This window comes from Tyto alba, unplaced genomic scaffold (genome assembly GCF_018691265.1).
Source record: "Tyto alba isolate M040663 unplaced genomic scaffold, T.alba_DEE_v4.0 Super-Scaffold_3, whole genome shotgun sequence".
Taxonomy (NCBI): Eukaryota; Metazoa; Chordata; class Aves; order Strigiformes; family Tytonidae; genus Tyto; species Tyto alba.
In genome coordinates, this window is record NW_024881304.1 from 2,578,399 (window position 1) to 2,595,860 (window position 17,462).

Below are 17,462 nucleotides of genomic sequence, written 5' to 3' on the forward strand. Positions count from 1 at the left end.
CCACCTCATGCCTCAGGGCTCACGGCGCCATGGCGCGGGCAGGTTGTGGCACGGCTGCCCACGGGGCTGTCACCGTGTCCCCACCCTTCCCCGGGGTTTAACACACGGGTCTCGTGGAGCAGCACGCCGAAGACCCTCGTAAGGCAGTTTCTGAGGGGACGGCTTTGTTCCTCGGGCCGTGAGAACAGCGAAAGCCAGCCTCACCCCGACCGGTTGCCGCCTGCCCCACACCTCCCTCAGGCTCCTTGCCCACACTTAATATGGCCGCCTCACCCACTTCCAAAATGGCCGCCGTCGCGCCACGAAGCGTTCGCACCATAGAGACGTGGGGCGGTCCGCTCTGCACGCCGCTGCGGCGTGCTCTCTATGGCAGCGGGGCGCCGTGAGGATCTCTATGGCAGCGGCGGCCGCGCCGAGCGGGCCCGGGCGGCGGGAGGATGCCCCTGGCTGCCTATCGCTTCCTCCGGGCCGTGGGGAAGGGCAGCTACGGGGAGGTGAGCCTGGTGCGGCACCAGCAGGACAGCAAGCAGGTAGCGAGGGGCTGGCCGCAGGGGGGGGCACGGCTGCGGCCGCGGCCTGGTCTGGTGGTGCTGCTGCTGCTGCGGCCGTGGCCTGTTTGGGGGGGTGCGACATGTGGCCCCGACGACAGCCCCGACAGGCACGACCGGGGCTGTGGGCTGGTGTCGGGGTGCAGCTGTGACCGTGAGCTGGTGTGACTGCAGCCGCATGAGCTGGGCTTGCCCGTCCAGATATTCCTGCTTTCCTCCCTCCTCTACGAAGATTTTAATTAAAGGTGTGGAGAGGACTCTTTTTTTTCCTCCCTTTTAATCTAAAAAAACCCCAAACCAACAACCTCCAAGCCCCCAAAATTCTCACTTTATTTTAATAAAACTTTTTTTTTTTTTTTTTCCAAAATGTGCATATAATGCCTTATTTTGGGGAGGAAAGCCTAGCTTTGGTAGTCCTTTGGGTGACAGGAAAATACAGCCTGATCTTTTTAGCATGAAGCAGGAAAGGTTGCTCTTGGTTTTGTTACTACTTCTGTAGTCTCTTTAAGACATGCACCTGTGATGGAGCTAAAAATGATATCAAGGATGGAAAAAACAGCTTCTTGTGTTGACTTTTGCTGGCATCAACTCTGCTGGAGGAAGACAGGCTTTGTTTCTCCTGTATTGACTGTGACAGATCCTGGTAAAGTTTTGGTTATGTCAGAGTTGAAGTGTAAGCATTTTTTTCTTCGCCTTTTTGTTGGAAATTTGAAATAATCTGTCTTGCCTGGCCAAAGCAGGTGTATTTGATAGAAGATGAAAGAGAATAAAGAAATGGGCCTGGAGAACATCCACAGAGCAGTACCGCAGAAACCCTGGGTGTGAGCCTTATGCCCAGGATTTGACTGGAAATGATGGGAGAAGTGTTTGTGCCCAGCGGTGACCAGAGGGCGCGTCCTTTCCCGGATGCAGGCAGGGAAGAGGCTGGAATCCAAAAGCAGGTCCCTATGACTTGTGGGTTGGGTAGCAGCGATGGCGGCACTTGTTCCCTCCAGGCCAGTCACCACGGTGCATAGTCCAATGTCCTCAAAGAGTTGCTAACCTCGTTATCCTAAAAGTAAACAGTACATTGGGGTGACTCAGCCATATACAGGTCCTTGGATTTCGCCTCTTTGTCATGCTGCTGATCGTTAACATTGGCAAGAGCCTTGCTTCTTTATCGTTGTTATTTTATCTTAAATATTTGATGCGGTTTACTGTGTCTTATCTTTTGCCAACTTCTATAAACTTTCCTCTGTAGCAGGATGATCAGTATTTTTTGTTGGGACTTTGGTGTAGTGCTACATGTTCTGTGAAAGAAATAATATTTTATTTAGCCATATTTGCTCTTAACTGAATGCTGTTTGTTTATTTGTGGAGAAGGTGAGGTTGCTCCAAATGTTTAAAACCCAAAAGAATTTCTAATTTGTACACAATTTGATATCAAATAAGGTGGAAGAGCATTGCAATAGACTTCATGGGAATCTTGCCGGGATAACATCCTTATTAAACCAAATATAACAAGTGCTAGGTTTCAAGTTAAGTTATATGCATGCTTTTTGCATTTTGGAAGTGTATTATCTAAAGATAGATGCTGATATAAAACTAAAATTTGGTTTCAATGTACAAAGCTACAGATGTAGCTGGCTTGTTACAGCATTTCTATTTTATTTTAAACTTAGATGATGCTGTACAAAGTTTTATTATATTCCTCTTGGGTGCTGTACATTGTCACAGGTTTTAAGAACTGAGAAGCTTGTCCAATATCTAGCAGACTTTGAAACACAAAATCAGGAGGTATTGTTGATTTCTGCATAATTGGTTCCCTTCATATATAGGGGTAGTCTTCCTCAACACTAATTAAACATGCTGGACTAAATTAATGGGTCCATCCTGGGAAGAAGACGCCCTAAGCAATTGCCAAGAACACTGAAATTAAGTAAAAATTTTTTTATATGTCTCGATTTAAAAGCTCTCAGATAAGACGGGGGTCAGGTATATACCATGACGTGATTGTTCCATGGAAAACAAGTAACCTAAACATGAATACCACAAAATTTACATCGGGAAGGGGGCCAGGTCAGATCTAAATATTGGTGCTATGTGTGATGAATGTGTGCTATGGATTTTATTGTCTCTTCTTAAATTTCTGTTGTATTTTTGCTAAAACCTGAAATTCAGTAGAAATACATTTGACATAGTACATACTGGGGAAGTAAATAACAGCTTTCATACGTAGTTTTAAAAAATTCTAAACCCATCTTAATACAGAATAAAAGAAATTGAGGAACGAGCGTAAGATCTTTTGACTCGGTATGACCAAGAGTCTCTATTTCCCTGTAATAGTTAATTTATTCTTAAATAAATTTAAGCCTGTATATGCAGAAACTCATAAGTGCAACAGGTAGTTTTAAGGCAAGTTTTAAAAAAAGTAAATTACATGTCTGCTTTCAGGTTTTTGAGCGTGTTTTTTCAATGTGCCTGTAACTGTACCAGCCCTCCAACTGCATCTCTACTTGCTACAGTTCTTTTCCTGATAGAAGCTTTTTTCTTGTTCTCCCATGCTTCACTGCTTTGTAGACCTTTTGTGCAAAGCCATTAATCCCGAGTCAGTTCTGTCTTGGGGGTCTTCTGCCAGCTACAGGTTTTTTAAGAAAAAATGAACAGACCTGAGCAGCGTTATTTTGTGTGTTCGGAAATTCATTTCTACTAGGTATTGTGAATACAACAATGGGGAATTTGTAATCTAAGCCTTGAAACTCAGATTTTTAACAACTTTTTTGGTCTTCAGATGTATGATCTATGGTCACTGAAGTTGTGAGATGTTATTTCTTGAGTTTCTCTTTTTTTACAGAGAACGTATGTTTTATTTCTGAAGAAGAGAAAGGAAAAGTCCACTTTTTCCTTAAAAAAAAGAGCAGTTGTGTTTGGTTTTCTATCAGAGAAAACCAAATTAAGTCCAGCCAGATGATTTTTAATCTAGGCATCTGTTGTCAATTTTTTACATATGACTGCATACTTTCCTTAATGTTATTTTATTTTTAAAGTTACTATTTCATTTCAGGTCCGTTTTGAGAGTAACTGTGATAGGCAAACAGGTATTTCAGGCTTAAGAGATGAATGATAGACACACATTTTAAATGAGAGCGGGGGAAAAGAAGGTAAATGTGACCATTAGTCAAAAAGAAAGCAAAGCACCACAAAAGTCCTGTGTATAGTTTTATTCAGGTATGTGACTAGAATAGACACACCTGTTCCATTTTTATGGTTTAATGGTAGAAATTACATATCAGTGATAGACAGATTACAATCTCCGTATAGAATAATGTGTGGAGATTTCAAACACTGTATTTCCTTTATACTTGGGGAATTCCCCAGAGCTTCTGCAATAGTAACTTTCATCTTTCATGATACACCTTGCGATTTCTTTTACAGTATGTCATCAAAAAGTTAAACCTTAAAAATGCTTCCAACCGAGAGAGGAAAGCAGCAGAACAAGAGGCACAGTTGTTATCCCAGTTGAAACACCCAAACATAGTGACCTACAGAGAATCCTGGCAGGGGGAAGATGGCCTGTTATATATTGTTATGGGCTTCTGCGAGGGAGGAGATCTGTATCACAAACTTAAAGAGCAGAAGGGCAGACTTTTGCCTGAGAATCAGGTGGTGGAGTGGTTTGTCCAGATTGCCATGGCACTGCAGGTAAAATAAAGTATATAACTTTGTCACCTTCAGGTATAAATTGAATTTAGCTCTTTCTGCATTTAAAAATTCCACAGTTAGGCTGCAGACTTTGAATTCCAGTTTGGCTGGGCTAGTGTCGAAATACAGTGATTATTAGTACATTAAAAACGTGCACAGGTCACTGCAGTCAAATTAACTATTTTAGCTAAGAAATTGCTATCATATTTTATGTCTACACCTCTGTATCAGAGTAGACAGTGGTAACGTCCAGAGTATTTGCAATTCTAGTTTGAAACGCTTTTCTGGTTTGAAAGTTTAGATTAAATTTACAAAATGTAGGGGTTTTTTTTGTTTGTTTTTTTTGTTTGTTTGTTTTTTTTGTTTGTTTGTTTTTTTTGTTTGTTTGTTTTTTTTTTGGTTTTTTTTTTGTTTGTTTTGTTTGTTTTTTTTGTTTGTTTGTTTGTTTTGTTTTTTTTTTGTTGTTTTTGGTGTTGTTTTTTTTTTTTAAGGGAGATTATTTCAGAAGCATTTTGTGTTCTGTGGTTTTGCTGGTCTTTTTTAATGGTAAATTTTAAAGTTGCCTGTTGTGATCAGACATGGAAGTCTACAGTACTGCCTGTTCTGGTTTGTTATAAGACTAATTTTCTCCCCTGTTTGCACAAAGCTCACATTGTATTTCCCACTGAAATATTGTACTTAAAACTAAGAAATAATTGTCAAGAAATGGAGGCAGCAGAAAGTGAATTAAAGTCTGAGTCTTAACTTCACATTTTTATTTCTTCTTTTCTGCTGGCTTGTTACAGGCACACAGGGAGATTTTGTTAAAGCAGTGCCAAGTTTTGGGTCTGTGCCTGTATCAGTCATTCTTAATGTTAATTCACTAGTACTGTCTTTAGCAAGGGCACTCCTGATTTTGATAGTGATATGTGTGTCATTTTTGCATTTGTATTTTCCCTCTTTGACTTGTGTAATGTGACTGTACTTTTAAGTGTAGAAGAACATATTAGGAGTTACTTAACGCTGTATGTTTTTTTCCTCCAGTATTTACATGAAAAGCACATTCTGCACAGAGATCTTAAAACTCAAAATGTTTTTCTGACACGAACAAATATAATCAAAGTAGGTGACCTGGGAATAGCCAGAGTGTTGGAAAACCAATATGACATGGCAAGCACTCTCATAGGCACACCATACTACATGAGCCCTGAACTCTTTTCTAACAAACCCTACAACTACAAGGTAGAGTATGTTAATGCAAATGTCACTTCCATTTCATTAGGCAATTTAGTTTGTTTGTCTGAGAACATTACAATCTTATCTATTGTTTTTAATTTCTTATTGCTTCCAACTCTCTTTTTATGTCCTCAGAGACCAAGCAGAAAAAAATAGGGGAGAGTTTTGCAGGAACCTTTATTTCTGAAACTGTGTTTGCTGCAGTAAGTGGGAATTCATAGCATGTGATAAGTTATCACAGCCAAGGTGTTAAGCAGGCTGCCTGTACCTATCACAGCATGCCAATGTAAACAAAAATATCAGTCTATGTTAGATAGCAGCATTTTCTACATTTGTTATTTAGCAGACAGAAAGCTTTATTCTCAAAAGTCTATATTAGACATAGCAGCAGCATTACAAGGAAAAAAAAAAAGAAATTTTAAGTATAGAAATAAGCAATGCTGCTGTGAATTTAAAATATAACAAAATAAAGCAAATGTGCTCTTGTATAGCTGTTCAGCTCTTGCAGCAAACCACACGCACCATAAATATGAGTGTCTACAACAGGCATGATCTGAGGTGGAGCTGTTCTTCCAATGAAAAATCAAAAGGTTCTCATTTGCCAGTTAGAACCAATATTGTACTTAAAACAGACAAACCCCCCTACAAACAGTTTGCAATTAAACTTGTTCTTACTTAGTTTACTGTCATTAAAGGCCTCTTTGAATGCAGGTGACTGGGTCTGAAGATAAAACTTCTACAATTAATAAAAAGTTCCCAAAACTTTTTATTTTTTTTCCCCTTTTCTCAGTCTGATGTTTGGGCGTTAGGCTGCTGTGTTTATGAAATGGCTACACTGAAACATGCCTTTAATGCTAAAGACATGAACTCTTTGGTTTATCGAATTATTGAAGGAAAGGTAAAAACTTCTAATTTCTTTTTACTTGTGCTTTGTTTTTTCTGTCTAGAACTAGAGATTATCTTTTCCAAACAGAAATACTACATGGAGTTAAAAATACTTTGAATGTTACATGTATCATTATGTGTGTTATAAGACTGATATTTCATGGTGTGATATGATGCAGTGTCAGACCCAGCTCATTTGTAGATATTTCTAGAGTTCCTTGTTACCCTTTTGTGTAGCTACTGTATTGATTAATTTTTCAAAGTTCTGAGATTACTTACTTTCTTATTTTACTTCTGGTTTAAACTGTGCAAAAAATTAAATCTCTCTTCATATGGTGCCATTTTCCTGTTAAGCAAGACTAGCTTATTTAAGTATCTGTCTTGTTTGTCGTATAATGAAGTTAATATGAATTTATTTTATATAAATTTTTAAGCCTATTCAGAGAACTTTAACTGCTGATATTAATAAGAATTTACAAACAGTTCTTAGACAAAACACTTAGAATTTCTATATTCTGTTTGATGTTAAGCAGTTGGGCAATTTTCAGCATATGAACAATGGGAGTATTTTTTATTCAAAGCATATAGCTGAATATAGCTGTCATGCGTAAATAATCTAGCAGTAGCCCCTATTGACAAATATGTTAAATAATATCAGACTTCCCTTTGCTTTTACAGTTGCCACCCATGCCAAAGGATTACAGCCCACAGTTGGTAGAAATAATACGAACTATGCTCAGTAAAAAACCTGAGGAAAGACCTAGTGTGAAAAGCATACTACGACAGCCATATATCAAGCACCAGATTTCTTTGTTTTTGGAAGCCACGAAGGCGTGAGATATTTTCATTTGCGTGATTCTGTGCAAAATATTCATGTTACTGTGGTTTTGTTTTACAACTTCTCGTATTTTTTTGTAGCAGGATAAAATTAGTTCTGTTATGTGCAGTTATAACACATACGAACATATGAATTTCTTTAGATTCTTTGAGAAATAGGAGGGAATTAGAATGGAAACTAGTTTTTTATGCAAATGCAGAATAGTTAGGACTGTGCAACTTATTCAGAGTGTTTAAAAAAAGGGTAGCACCAGTATTTTCAGGGAAGTGATAGGAAATATATATGTTTCCATATGGTTCGTTGAGGCCATTTATCAGGTGAGAGTTGTAATACCAAGTTCCTTTTGATACTCACTGTTATAATTATTTTTCTTTGTCAGGTTTAGTCAGTTATTTTACTGTTTCCAGATAGGACTGATCTGCTGCTGTGCAGAACAAGTGTACATTTCTGGCAGAGTCTGAATGGTGTTTTTAGGCTCCTTTTATAGAGGTGAAAATGAGTATGTTGTGCACAGTATGTTGAAAAAGCCCAGTATCTTAAACTCTCTGTATGTAAGCTGTTTAGTGGAGTGGATTTTTTTTAGTAAGTATAATCTAAAGAAATATCTTAAAGTCTTGTTGATGGTGATTGAATGAGCAACTTTTATTTTCTTTACAGGAAAGCAGCCAGAAGTCAGAAGAAAACAGTGGATTCTAAACCTAAAGATCCTTGTTCTGTGGTCTCAGTAAAGAATGAATCTCACAGCAGGAATGTTACACACCAAAACCACTCCTTTGAGGAAGCTGGGAAATACAAAGTTGTAAGATACATATATTTTCTTTAAAAAAACACAACCAAACCCACGTGCTTTTTCTTGAGAAAAAACTCAGTTTTATAAGGAGTGCCTTGAACATTCATGAGAACATAGATCTGATACCCAAATCCAAAAGTGCCTAATATCCAAAAAGTAATATTTTTTATTTGCTTTCCTCTTAATTCTAGACTGAAGAAGATTGCATCCTCAAATACAAAGCCACCAAATTTTGTCCCTCAGAGAAACCAGCTGTTGAGTTGGAAAGAAAACCAAGCAGTAATGATTTGAACAACCTGGGAGACTCCATAGCTACAGTTAGTGAAGTGAATATTGATATTTTGCCATTTGAAATGAAGTGTGGAAGTAAGAAGTGTGACAGTGAGCATATGCCAGAGAATAATAAAGCGGAGTATTTAAATGTTCCAGGGAATTCTAAAATAACATCTAGTAGCCCACCAATTAAGGAAGATGGACTACAGCAAAGAGCAAAGCAAGCTTTTAAAGCTGAAAATGTTGAGTCTAAGCAGTCTTCTGTTGATGCTGTAGAAGAAGATGGTGACACTTTGAAGCTCTTGCAGCCTGTATCAAAAGACCAAAAGCAAACTGACCTGGTAATGCATTTATGCTTACTTGAAATAGACTTTGAAATAGATTTAACTAATGGCCAGCTCTTAAAATTTAGAGAGCTGCTGCACATGGTTTTCTGTCAAAGTAGGACGCTCCTGATGCAATTATTGAGATGCTTAAGTACTAAGGAACCTTGGCTTCAGATTTGCAAAGGCAACATGGTGAAGTAGTTTTAGGCTTGCATCTAGATGATGGAAATACTGTTTTTACAGGGAACAACAACTTTCTTTTCCAGCTAGGAAGAGAGGTGGTAAGAATAGTTTTGTAACTTTTGTTCTATGTTCTAAATAAGCCTAGCTATTCTCAAGTTGGTCCTGATTTGGATGGGGGGCTAACAGGTGGTAATTGTCTTTTCATTGCATTTTGGTCTACAGTGAGCTTTCCATAAACACTTTTCTGATGAGAAATCTTTATCTGTTGTAGTGCTTGGATTCTACTGAAAAGCTGCTAGCACCATTTGTTCCTGTTGTCATTCAAGTAAGTGTTCTCCTTTGAAGGTTTAGTAGCTTAAAAATGCTGGTACAGCAGATATTTTTTCTAACTGTCTAACAAGAGTTTATTCTGGTTGTAACTGCGATGTGTTCAGGTGGATGCAGTCCAAATAGTAAAGTGGCCTGTGTTGAATTTTTTCTTCTTTTTTAAAATGTGTATGTGTAAATGGCATATTTATGTTTTTTTAAAAATTCTTTTACGTATTAGGATGATATCTGTCATGGAGCTTCGGGAGATGCTCAGGAAAAAATTCATTCCCACTTGCAGCCTCTTAGTTCTGTCAGTGAACCCTCTCTCTCACGGCAGCGACGGCAGAAGAAAAGAGAGCTAGCTGAAGTCTGTTCAGAGAAGGTGCAGGTACTCAAAAAATAATTCTCTTTTTTCCCTTAAGACTCCTGCATTTTTTACTCTTTAAAAAGGGGGCCTATTTTTTAAAAAAGGGTAGGGTTTTTAATGCTGTTCGTGTTTCATGTGTATCTATATAACTTCATTGGTAACAAAGTGCGGAACTTTCAAGATGTCCTTTAGAAGCAGTCTATGTAAATCTTTGAAAATCTCAATAACCGTCAGGGGTGTGAGGTGGGTGTGCCAGATGGGCTCAAGGAAACAGTGAACTGTGGGCTTTGCCTTTGCTGTGCTACAGTCTTTCCTAGCACCTTCCATTAGGACTTCTCGCTGTGACTACAAAATATACAGCAATGCTTTTCCTGACTGTTGTGGATAAGGCTGCTTGTAGTGGGTGGTAGATTACTAGTACTTTAGAACACGTGTGGAATGCTTGCCCTGAGCTTATGAGTGCAAACTCTAGGAAGAAAATATTGTCATCCATGTAAGATAGGGTTCCTGTCAATGCTTCCACACTGAGCAGGGAGATTTCTTTGGGGAAAGGCACTGGCTATACAAGGATAGAGAAGAGGGAGATTGGTGATTGATACTCTGTTTTTCTCTTGGGTTTTGCTAATTGAGGGTGGGGACAGTTGTTGCAAAGGCATTGGCTGCAAAATAGTCTGTGAGGAGAGGGAGTCAAGATGTAGGGGTGGAGAGAAAGGAAGTGGATGCAAGCAGAGGTGTGGGGAAGGAGGGATGACATTGGGAGATGTGAAGAGGTTACAGTAGGATCCAAAACCTCTGGCATGCAGCCTTACCATGCAAGAATGTCTTCTAGATTGCAGAGTACTTTAAATTTTAACAAAAAAGGTATAAATTCTTGCTCACTTCTCTTTCAAGTTCAGAACAGTTGCTCCTCGGCCTTTGCCTTTTCCTTCTGGTGTGAACACAAAGACAACACCAAAGTGTGCAGAGCGGCATGCTGCTGAAGCCTCTCAATCTGTAAATAGCACCAAAACCAGTCAAGTTGCCATTTCAAAGGTTAGTGCTGAATACTGTGTCAGCTTATTTTTGTCTCTGGTTCCTTCTGAGCAGTTTGTTCTCTGAGTATATGCACAGTGAGTAAAGAAATGTATAGTAGCTTACTACCTAATGGAAGTCCTGTCAAGGACCTGGTCAGTGCAGGATGAGAAGCTGCATTGTTGAATCATGGAGGTCAGAAGCTCCTTTTCTAGAGTGCGTATTAGTCTCATTGACCAAGACCATTTTGTAATAAATAAGCAAGCATTTGTTTGATGATCAGGAGGTCTACTCTTAATAGCTCTCTCTTCCATGTCAGTTGAAAAGGATTTTTTGCTTTATAGGTGATTAGATAACAAAAGCCATTATGATGATTGCTAATTAATATCCAGTTAACTTCTTAGGAGCGGCCTTTGTCAGCAAGAGAACGAAGGAGGCTAAAACAGTCTCAGGAGGAGATGCTTCCTTCTGGTAATTTTTATGTTTGCATGTTAACATTTTATGTATGGGTAGGCTAATAGCTTCTTTGAAGAAATTACAACTTGTCTGTTTTTCACTACCATCTTCAGAAAGGTGCACCAAGGGCCTAGTTCCGTGTTAAAGAAAAATTTCTGTTAACATGTCTATATTTTTCTGCTTCTTAGTCATCTATGTTGTGTTTGGTGACAACTTCTCTTTGAAATACACATGAAACATAGAATATACACCTTTCAGATAGAAGCTTTAGTGTTTTCTTTTAGCGGAATACCTACCTGCCTGTCTTCTGCTAGGTGATAGACTTTTTCTTGCATGAGCATGAAACTAATTCAAAATATATGCAGCTAAGTTGTAAATATTGTAAAAATGTCATCCTTCCAGTGATTCCAGCAAGACGAACATCCAGTAGTGCAGTAGTTGAAGCAAAATCACATATGGAAAATCATGTTAAAGGTGCTCAGTCCTCATCAGATCCCAGTATTTCTCAGGTAAACTGGGGTCATCTGCTTTTGAAATATTTTAATGCAGGCACAATTTGGGAAGAAAGTGATATTTAAAAAAAAAATATCTATGTGTAGAAGAAACTTTCTCGATAAGAGTACACAGCGCTCTGTAAATACTGCTTTTTAAGTCCTGGGGTAGATTACAGATCTCTAATACACTTTTTTGTTTGGCTAGATCAGTTTAACATTCCAGGCTTACTGTGCATTTTCACTCCACTTGTCAGAGATGAAAACTAGGGATTTCTTACTTATTGTTACAGGCTCCCTAAATTGCAGTGTTTGTTTATTTTGGAAGGGAAAAAGTTTATCCTGAGCTATGCTTCAGTTACAGATCTGTAGTCTGCTTTAAATTTCTATTAACAATACACTACCTTTAGCCTGGTACATCTAATTTTGCTTTGATAGTGGTGTTTGAACATATTTTTTTTTTTTTTTTTTTTTTAAATCTGTAATCATCTTAAGTGCATACATTTATGTGCTGGCAATAAGGAATAGTTGCTAGATGAAAAGTGAATAGTTTCTGTTAACGTTCTCTTCCTTGTGTAATTAGAAAGTCTTTTTTAAGGTCTTAAACATACATTTGACAATCTTCTGCAACATCAGTGGAACATTATTAATACCAATAAATGCAGAAGAGTAACAGTGAAGAAATTTTAGTCTGAAATTCAAAGTGTAGGCTCCATTTCCCTCAGTCCAGCACTTGCATGGAAAGTGTTTTGCATGTTTTACATATGTGTGTATGCTTATAACTGGTGTCTAAATGTAAAAACTTTATCTGCATTCACAAACTGGGATTACATGAGGTTTGTACACACTAGTTGTATGTGCATATGCTAGTGATGGTTTTGCATGTTATGCTGTGCACTGAACATGAGACTGCAGAGATGAGATGGTTAAAAATCTATGTTTTAGGTAATGCTGGGCACTTTCTGAACTGATAAAAATTTATTTAAATACTATTTTTAAATGTGTATTAAAGACTAATAGGTGAGCTGAGGGTAGTTACTTTATAATATAGTTGACAAAGAACTGGCACAGATAAATGATTTAATTGTTTTTAATAGAGGCACTAGGTGAAACATTTATGGTGGTTAAAACTGCATGACTGAGATGTAATTCTAGTCACATAACCATTTCATAAAGTATTGTTGATGATGTCCTATGTATTAGCTTGTTTTTAAAACCGAGGGTTACACTTTTTAAATGTTATCAAGCCAAGATTGTAAAAACATGCTTGCTGCAAGTGTTTCTTCCATGTAGGAAAAGTAATTCATGTCATATTGATAAATTACACTTTCAGCTATTAGAACTTTTGTCATATATTCTCTCTTCCTTTAGAGAAAAAGAGGAACCCATTGTCTGTCTGATGATGAGTTAAGCTCTTCCACAAGCTCTACAGATAAGTCTGATGGCGATTCCAAGGAGAGGTAACTATTTTGTTTAATACTGTGTAAGAGTTTTCACTGCTGTATTGGACCTTGACTTGGAGTGGAAAAAAATGGCAGGAATTGCTTTCACACTTTATCTCTACATAGTGAGTAATTGGAGATGTGATGCATAAAGAAAACTAACTTCATTTAATTGTTGCCTCTCTGTAACTATAAGCTTTCCATGCTGAACTTTCTGGGACATGTGATTGTGTACCTCTGTTTTCTGTCAACTGTAGCATCCCAGGAAACCGGTCTTCCAGCATCAAAGGACATATATTGTCAGCATGCATTAAAAGCATGAGTTAAAAGGTGACAATATGCTTCCTTTCCACTGTGAATGAGGCTGAATTTACTTCTGATTTTGTCAGTGTAAGCAACTTTTAAAAAAAATATTATTTGTTGCATTACCACAGGTGCAGCTACACAGGTAGCAGTAGCCGGTAGGATTGTGAATTGTTGCTAGGTGAATGAGCTCTGAGCCTTTGTTAGATGCAATATTGCTAAAGCTGCTATTGATAAAACTGCACCACAAGAAGTAATTTAACCTGGAGTACTTAGCAGGACCTCACTAAACTTATTGTAAGACTTTTGAATGCAAGGTGGAAGTTGCATCATGAATGGTGACTGAATTACATCTTATTTCTCCTCTACTAGAAAAAGCAATGTGAATGAAATGAATGACTTGGTGCAGCTGATGACATGGACACTGAAAATGGACTCTAAGGAAAACTCTGAATACTGTGTAGCCTCAACTCCAGCCCCAGAATTTAAACTGCATAGAAAATATCGAGACACTTTGATTTTGCATGGAAAATCACCCAGTGAATCAGAGGAGTTAAAATTTGAAGAGATTTCCTCAGGTCCGTTTCTCTGTTACTGCTTTAAACGAATGGTTCTTAATAGCTAATAACCAAAGAAGGCCTGCTAGTGGGCAACAGAAGACAATCCACTCTTATTTCTTCTCAAGTTTCAACAATACTTACAGAAGTAAAACATCTTTCTAAATAATTTTGTGTGCAAAACTGCTCTAGTTGTGGTTTACTTGCCAATGAGAGGAATGTGTGATTGATCTGTGTAATTATTAATGGAGAAAGATAGTCTGCAATATGACTTTTTCCCCATGTGACATACTTGGAAGCTTCCAAAACGAACAGCTGGAGTATTTTGAAATAAGACTTTTAAGGCACTCAAATGATTTGATAGATATCAAATTTTGTGAATTAGGGTTCAATCTGAAATTGTACACAAAGCATTTTAAACACGGCGGAGGTTTGTACAAGAAAAGTTCATCCTCTTTGCACAATTTGGGCAAGCTTATTTTTCCTACAGATACAAGTGCAGGAATTTAATCACTTTTCAGAATTAAGGTCTGGCTTAGACCTTAAGTATGTATATGTATTCTAAAAAAGCAAGAAAAAATTGTATTTGCCATGACTGCACTTACTATGCAACAAGAAGTGAAAAAGCTGAGGTAGGTTTTTGAAGTCTCAGACCTTCTTGTGCTTACTGTTTTAAATGGTAAGGATTCTACTTGTAACTAGTCTGGTGATAGGCAAAACAATGGGGGAACGCTGGATTTTACTCTGGTAGGTTGATTCTGCATAGCTGAAGTAAAATATATTGTAAGAGTTTGTCTCTAAACAGCAATGACAGAATGTCGAAGGTACAAATTTCAGTTTTGGTTTTTGGTGGGTTTTTTTGTCTGTTTTTCTCACTCTTAAGTATTGTATAGTGAGATCCTCCAGCTGTTTATTTACTACTGCCATTTGGGATGACAGGGCATTTCTAAACTAAAAATTATTTTAATTAGATGAGATACTTTATTTTCAGAAGGTGATCCATCCTATGAAAGGAGTGTTTGTGGTTTCAGTGATTAAAAGAGCAAGCTAGCGTTCTTGGTTCCTAATGGAGGCGTCCCCTTATAAAATGACTCTCTCTTGTTGGCAGCTTCAGCTGAGGAGCAAAAGATTCAAAGACTGTTGAGATAAACAGACAGATGGCAGAAATTATGCCATTAGAGTTTTACAATGATAAAACTTTTTTAATGTTTTCTGTAAGTACAAGTGACTGAATTAATAAAATATTTGGGTGGTGGTGTAGTATTATAGTACTTTTCATTCAAAAATTTGCAGTGTAGAATACAGGGACCACCTGAAATGAAGTTAGAGGAACCTAATTGTGCAAACTGTCTGTATTGACTTTGTACTGTCCAGTGTCTTAAGTTCTGATTCACAGTGTTGATTGTTCTAGCAAGCCAGCTCAGATAAAAAGTTATTGCATGCAAACAGTCAGCTGGAATTCTGTGGTCATACTTATAGTCGTCCCATATTCTTCTGCATGGAGTATGAAAATTTGTTCTACTGGAACTAATCATTACTGCATTGATTTGTGGGGGTTTTTTCTATTTTATTTTTGGATAGATATGTTACCAGTTCCTGACAAGATTAGGAGAGTGATTGAAATCCTGAGATCTGATGTGGTGCAAGGTTTGGGAGTGAAACTTCTTGAGAAGGTGTACAGGATCATGGAAGAAGATGATGAAGTGAAAAAAGAGGTGAATGTCTTCCATAATAAAATGGTTTAATTTCTTTGTAAACCTAGATAAATGAGCAGGGTCTTTACTGCCCCCCCTTCCTTTTTAGATATTGATACAGTAGTGCAAACCTTGTTTCCAAAAAGTATTGGCAGGCAAGGGTGTAAGTATATTGTCGCTTTTCAGTTGTTTGATTCTGCATGTAGACTATGTTCAATCACAGGTTCTTCAGAAAGCATAGGAGCTTTAGAATTGTACCCTGGTCCCCCAGTTTGTGGAATATGCAAAGGATGTGAGTAATTTTACTCTGTGGTGTTTCTCTGATAGTTATTTTCTCTGACCAGTAATTTTTCATGTTACTTGCTTCACGGCCCTTATGTCCAAAGTGAGAAACAGTTTGATGTATGTTCCTAAAAGAAGTTGAGTGAGCAATACCTCCAGCTCGTTCGATTCAAAACTTGGTTACAATTGAAATACCGCATGGGTAGGTATAGCCTGTGAAGATCTGATTTATATTTTAAACTGCTGGGTGGGATTTGGAACTTGCTTGCTTCCAGACAACAAAAACACTTTCCTTTTTCTTCCCTCCCATCTGTGTTGTCAAACATCACATGCTGCTATCAGTTGAGTGCTTTGGTATGTTTTTTTGTTAACATTTTGGTAATTCCTGCTTTTTTCAATGTCAATAAACTGTGGGTTTTTTTTGTTTTTGTTTTGAATAGCTGCAGTTGCGGGAGCATATGGGAGACAAGTATAGAAGTTACAGTGCGAAGGCACGCCATCTGAAATTTCTTGAAGAAAATGTGAAGTTCTGACCAGAACCTTTTCCTTAGTGAAAAGTACTGTTTTATAGCTCATTTGATGGATTGGGCTAGTTTACAAAGCACATTTATCCACCGACCTCCTCTGCTGGAGTAAGGAGGTGAACTTGCAAAAAAGGTTACAGTTTGTAGTAATATTTTTCATGTTAAAATGTGAACTAGGCTATCACTTTCTCAGAAGAGAAACTGTTTAGTTTTTATTTTCTCAATGAAACTTTAAAAAAATTGCTTTTTATAGATGCAAAGAGGGATGGATACCAAGTTTTGTATACAAAGGAGTATTAAAAAAAATGTTGTGGTTTGAATAGGTGGTTTTAATATGGTAACAAAATATATGCCAAGGCTATGGTGTGATTGATAGGCTCTAAGCTATTACATTGTAAAAATTTAGCAGGGAGAAACAATTACTAATTTTTGTAGCAGGTTCTGTAAATTGCCAAGTTAAAAGTCCTGATGGGGGTGGCTGTACTGCTTTTAAACAGAGCCTTTCCTTTTGTATTTTATTGCTAAGGCAATCAGTAGGGTGGTGGAAAGTATTTGGTAACTGGATAAAGTAAATCTGAAAATGTTTAAACGATAGACATGGTTACCATGGACCCAGCTGAAGAAATCTCTTTGCCTTACAAATACTAATTCCTTTTAGGAATGAAAGTGCCCAAGACCAGAGTCAGTTAGAGAAATAGGCACCTTCGTTTTTGCCCTTTCTTTGCATCTAGGTTGTGTTGCTACACCTGCCCAGGCATTGTCAAGTACCATCACTACAGAAAAAACATGTGTTCTTTATAAAGGCTAAAGAAGTCAAAAGGAATTGAATTTGTAAAATAAAATTTTAAATGCACAACCTGTCTCTTTCCCTGCCTCCAGCTTAAAGGCTGTAACCTCCAGCACCTATGAGGGTGACTAACATGCCAGTCAGTACTAAAAAAGTGCAGTACCTGTGGATCCTGCTGCCTTTCACACACTAGATGCTCAAGTTACGAGGTTTTAGGAGCTATTGTAGTGTGCAGAGTCAAAATGTTACTTTCTCTACCTGGACAAATTTGTTTTAATCAAAAAGCACCCCTCTGCAATCTCACGTCCTAGAACAGGTTCCAGTTCTTACAGATCCTCAGAACTGTAGGGTGTGTACAGTTTTACAGTACTTGTTACAGCCTGACGCTACTGCCAGCTTGGGTTATAGACTGTTAGAAATATTTAAGTAGAAGTCCAGCTGTATATGATCTTAACAGCTTAACTATACTTGAGTCACTGTGTTCCTTTTTACTAAAATAC

At 37.9% G+C, this 17,462-nt stretch overlaps 1 protein-coding gene across 9 annotated transcripts; it reads left to right on the plus strand.

Moving 5' to 3' along the window:
• The first annotated feature begins 351 nt into the window (after positions 1-351).
• NEK4 (NIMA related kinase 4) lies at positions 352-17,028 on the plus strand. 9 transcript variants are annotated; one of them, XM_033004596.2, is made up of 17 exons: positions 553-1,191; positions 1,286-1,489; positions 3,963-4,229; positions 5,253-5,450; positions 6,235-6,342; positions 7,008-7,162; positions 7,825-7,966; positions 8,149-8,571; positions 9,011-9,064; positions 9,287-9,436; positions 10,307-10,447; positions 10,831-10,897; positions 11,285-11,391; positions 12,745-12,833; positions 13,491-13,696; positions 15,257-15,390; positions 16,092-17,028. In XM_033004596.2, exons 2-17 carry the CDS (start codon positions 1,400-1,402, stop codon positions 16,182-16,184), a joined length of 2,424 nt encoding a protein of 807 aa, XP_032860487.2. In that variant the 5' UTR covers positions 553-1,191; positions 1,286-1,399; the 3' UTR covers positions 16,185-17,028. The 9 variants fall into 9 exon arrangements, with proteins under 9 accessions (XP_032860485.2, XP_032860489.2, XP_032860490.2 ...); XM_033004597.2 differs by having other exon boundaries at positions 1,289-1,489; XM_033004594.2 differs by lacking the exons at positions 553-1,191; positions 1,286-1,489 and adding an exon at positions 352-530.
• Positions 17,029-17,462: the final 434 nt, after the last annotated feature.

Bases quoted from the DNA above. Each gene is read 5' to 3' on its own strand.
- NEK4 (XM_033004594.2), top strand. From the start codon at position 438: ATGCCCCTGGCTGCCTATCGCTTCCTCCGGGCCGTGGGGAAGGGCAGC. The intron at 7,163-7,824 runs GTGAGATATTTT...TTTTCTTTACAG, and splicing joins TTTTTGGAAGCCACGAAGGC to GAAAGCAGCCAGAAGTCAGA. The intron at 7,967-8,148 runs GTAAGATACATA...TCTTAATTCTAG, and splicing joins AAGCTGGGAAATACAAAGTT to ACTGAAGAAGATTGCATCCT.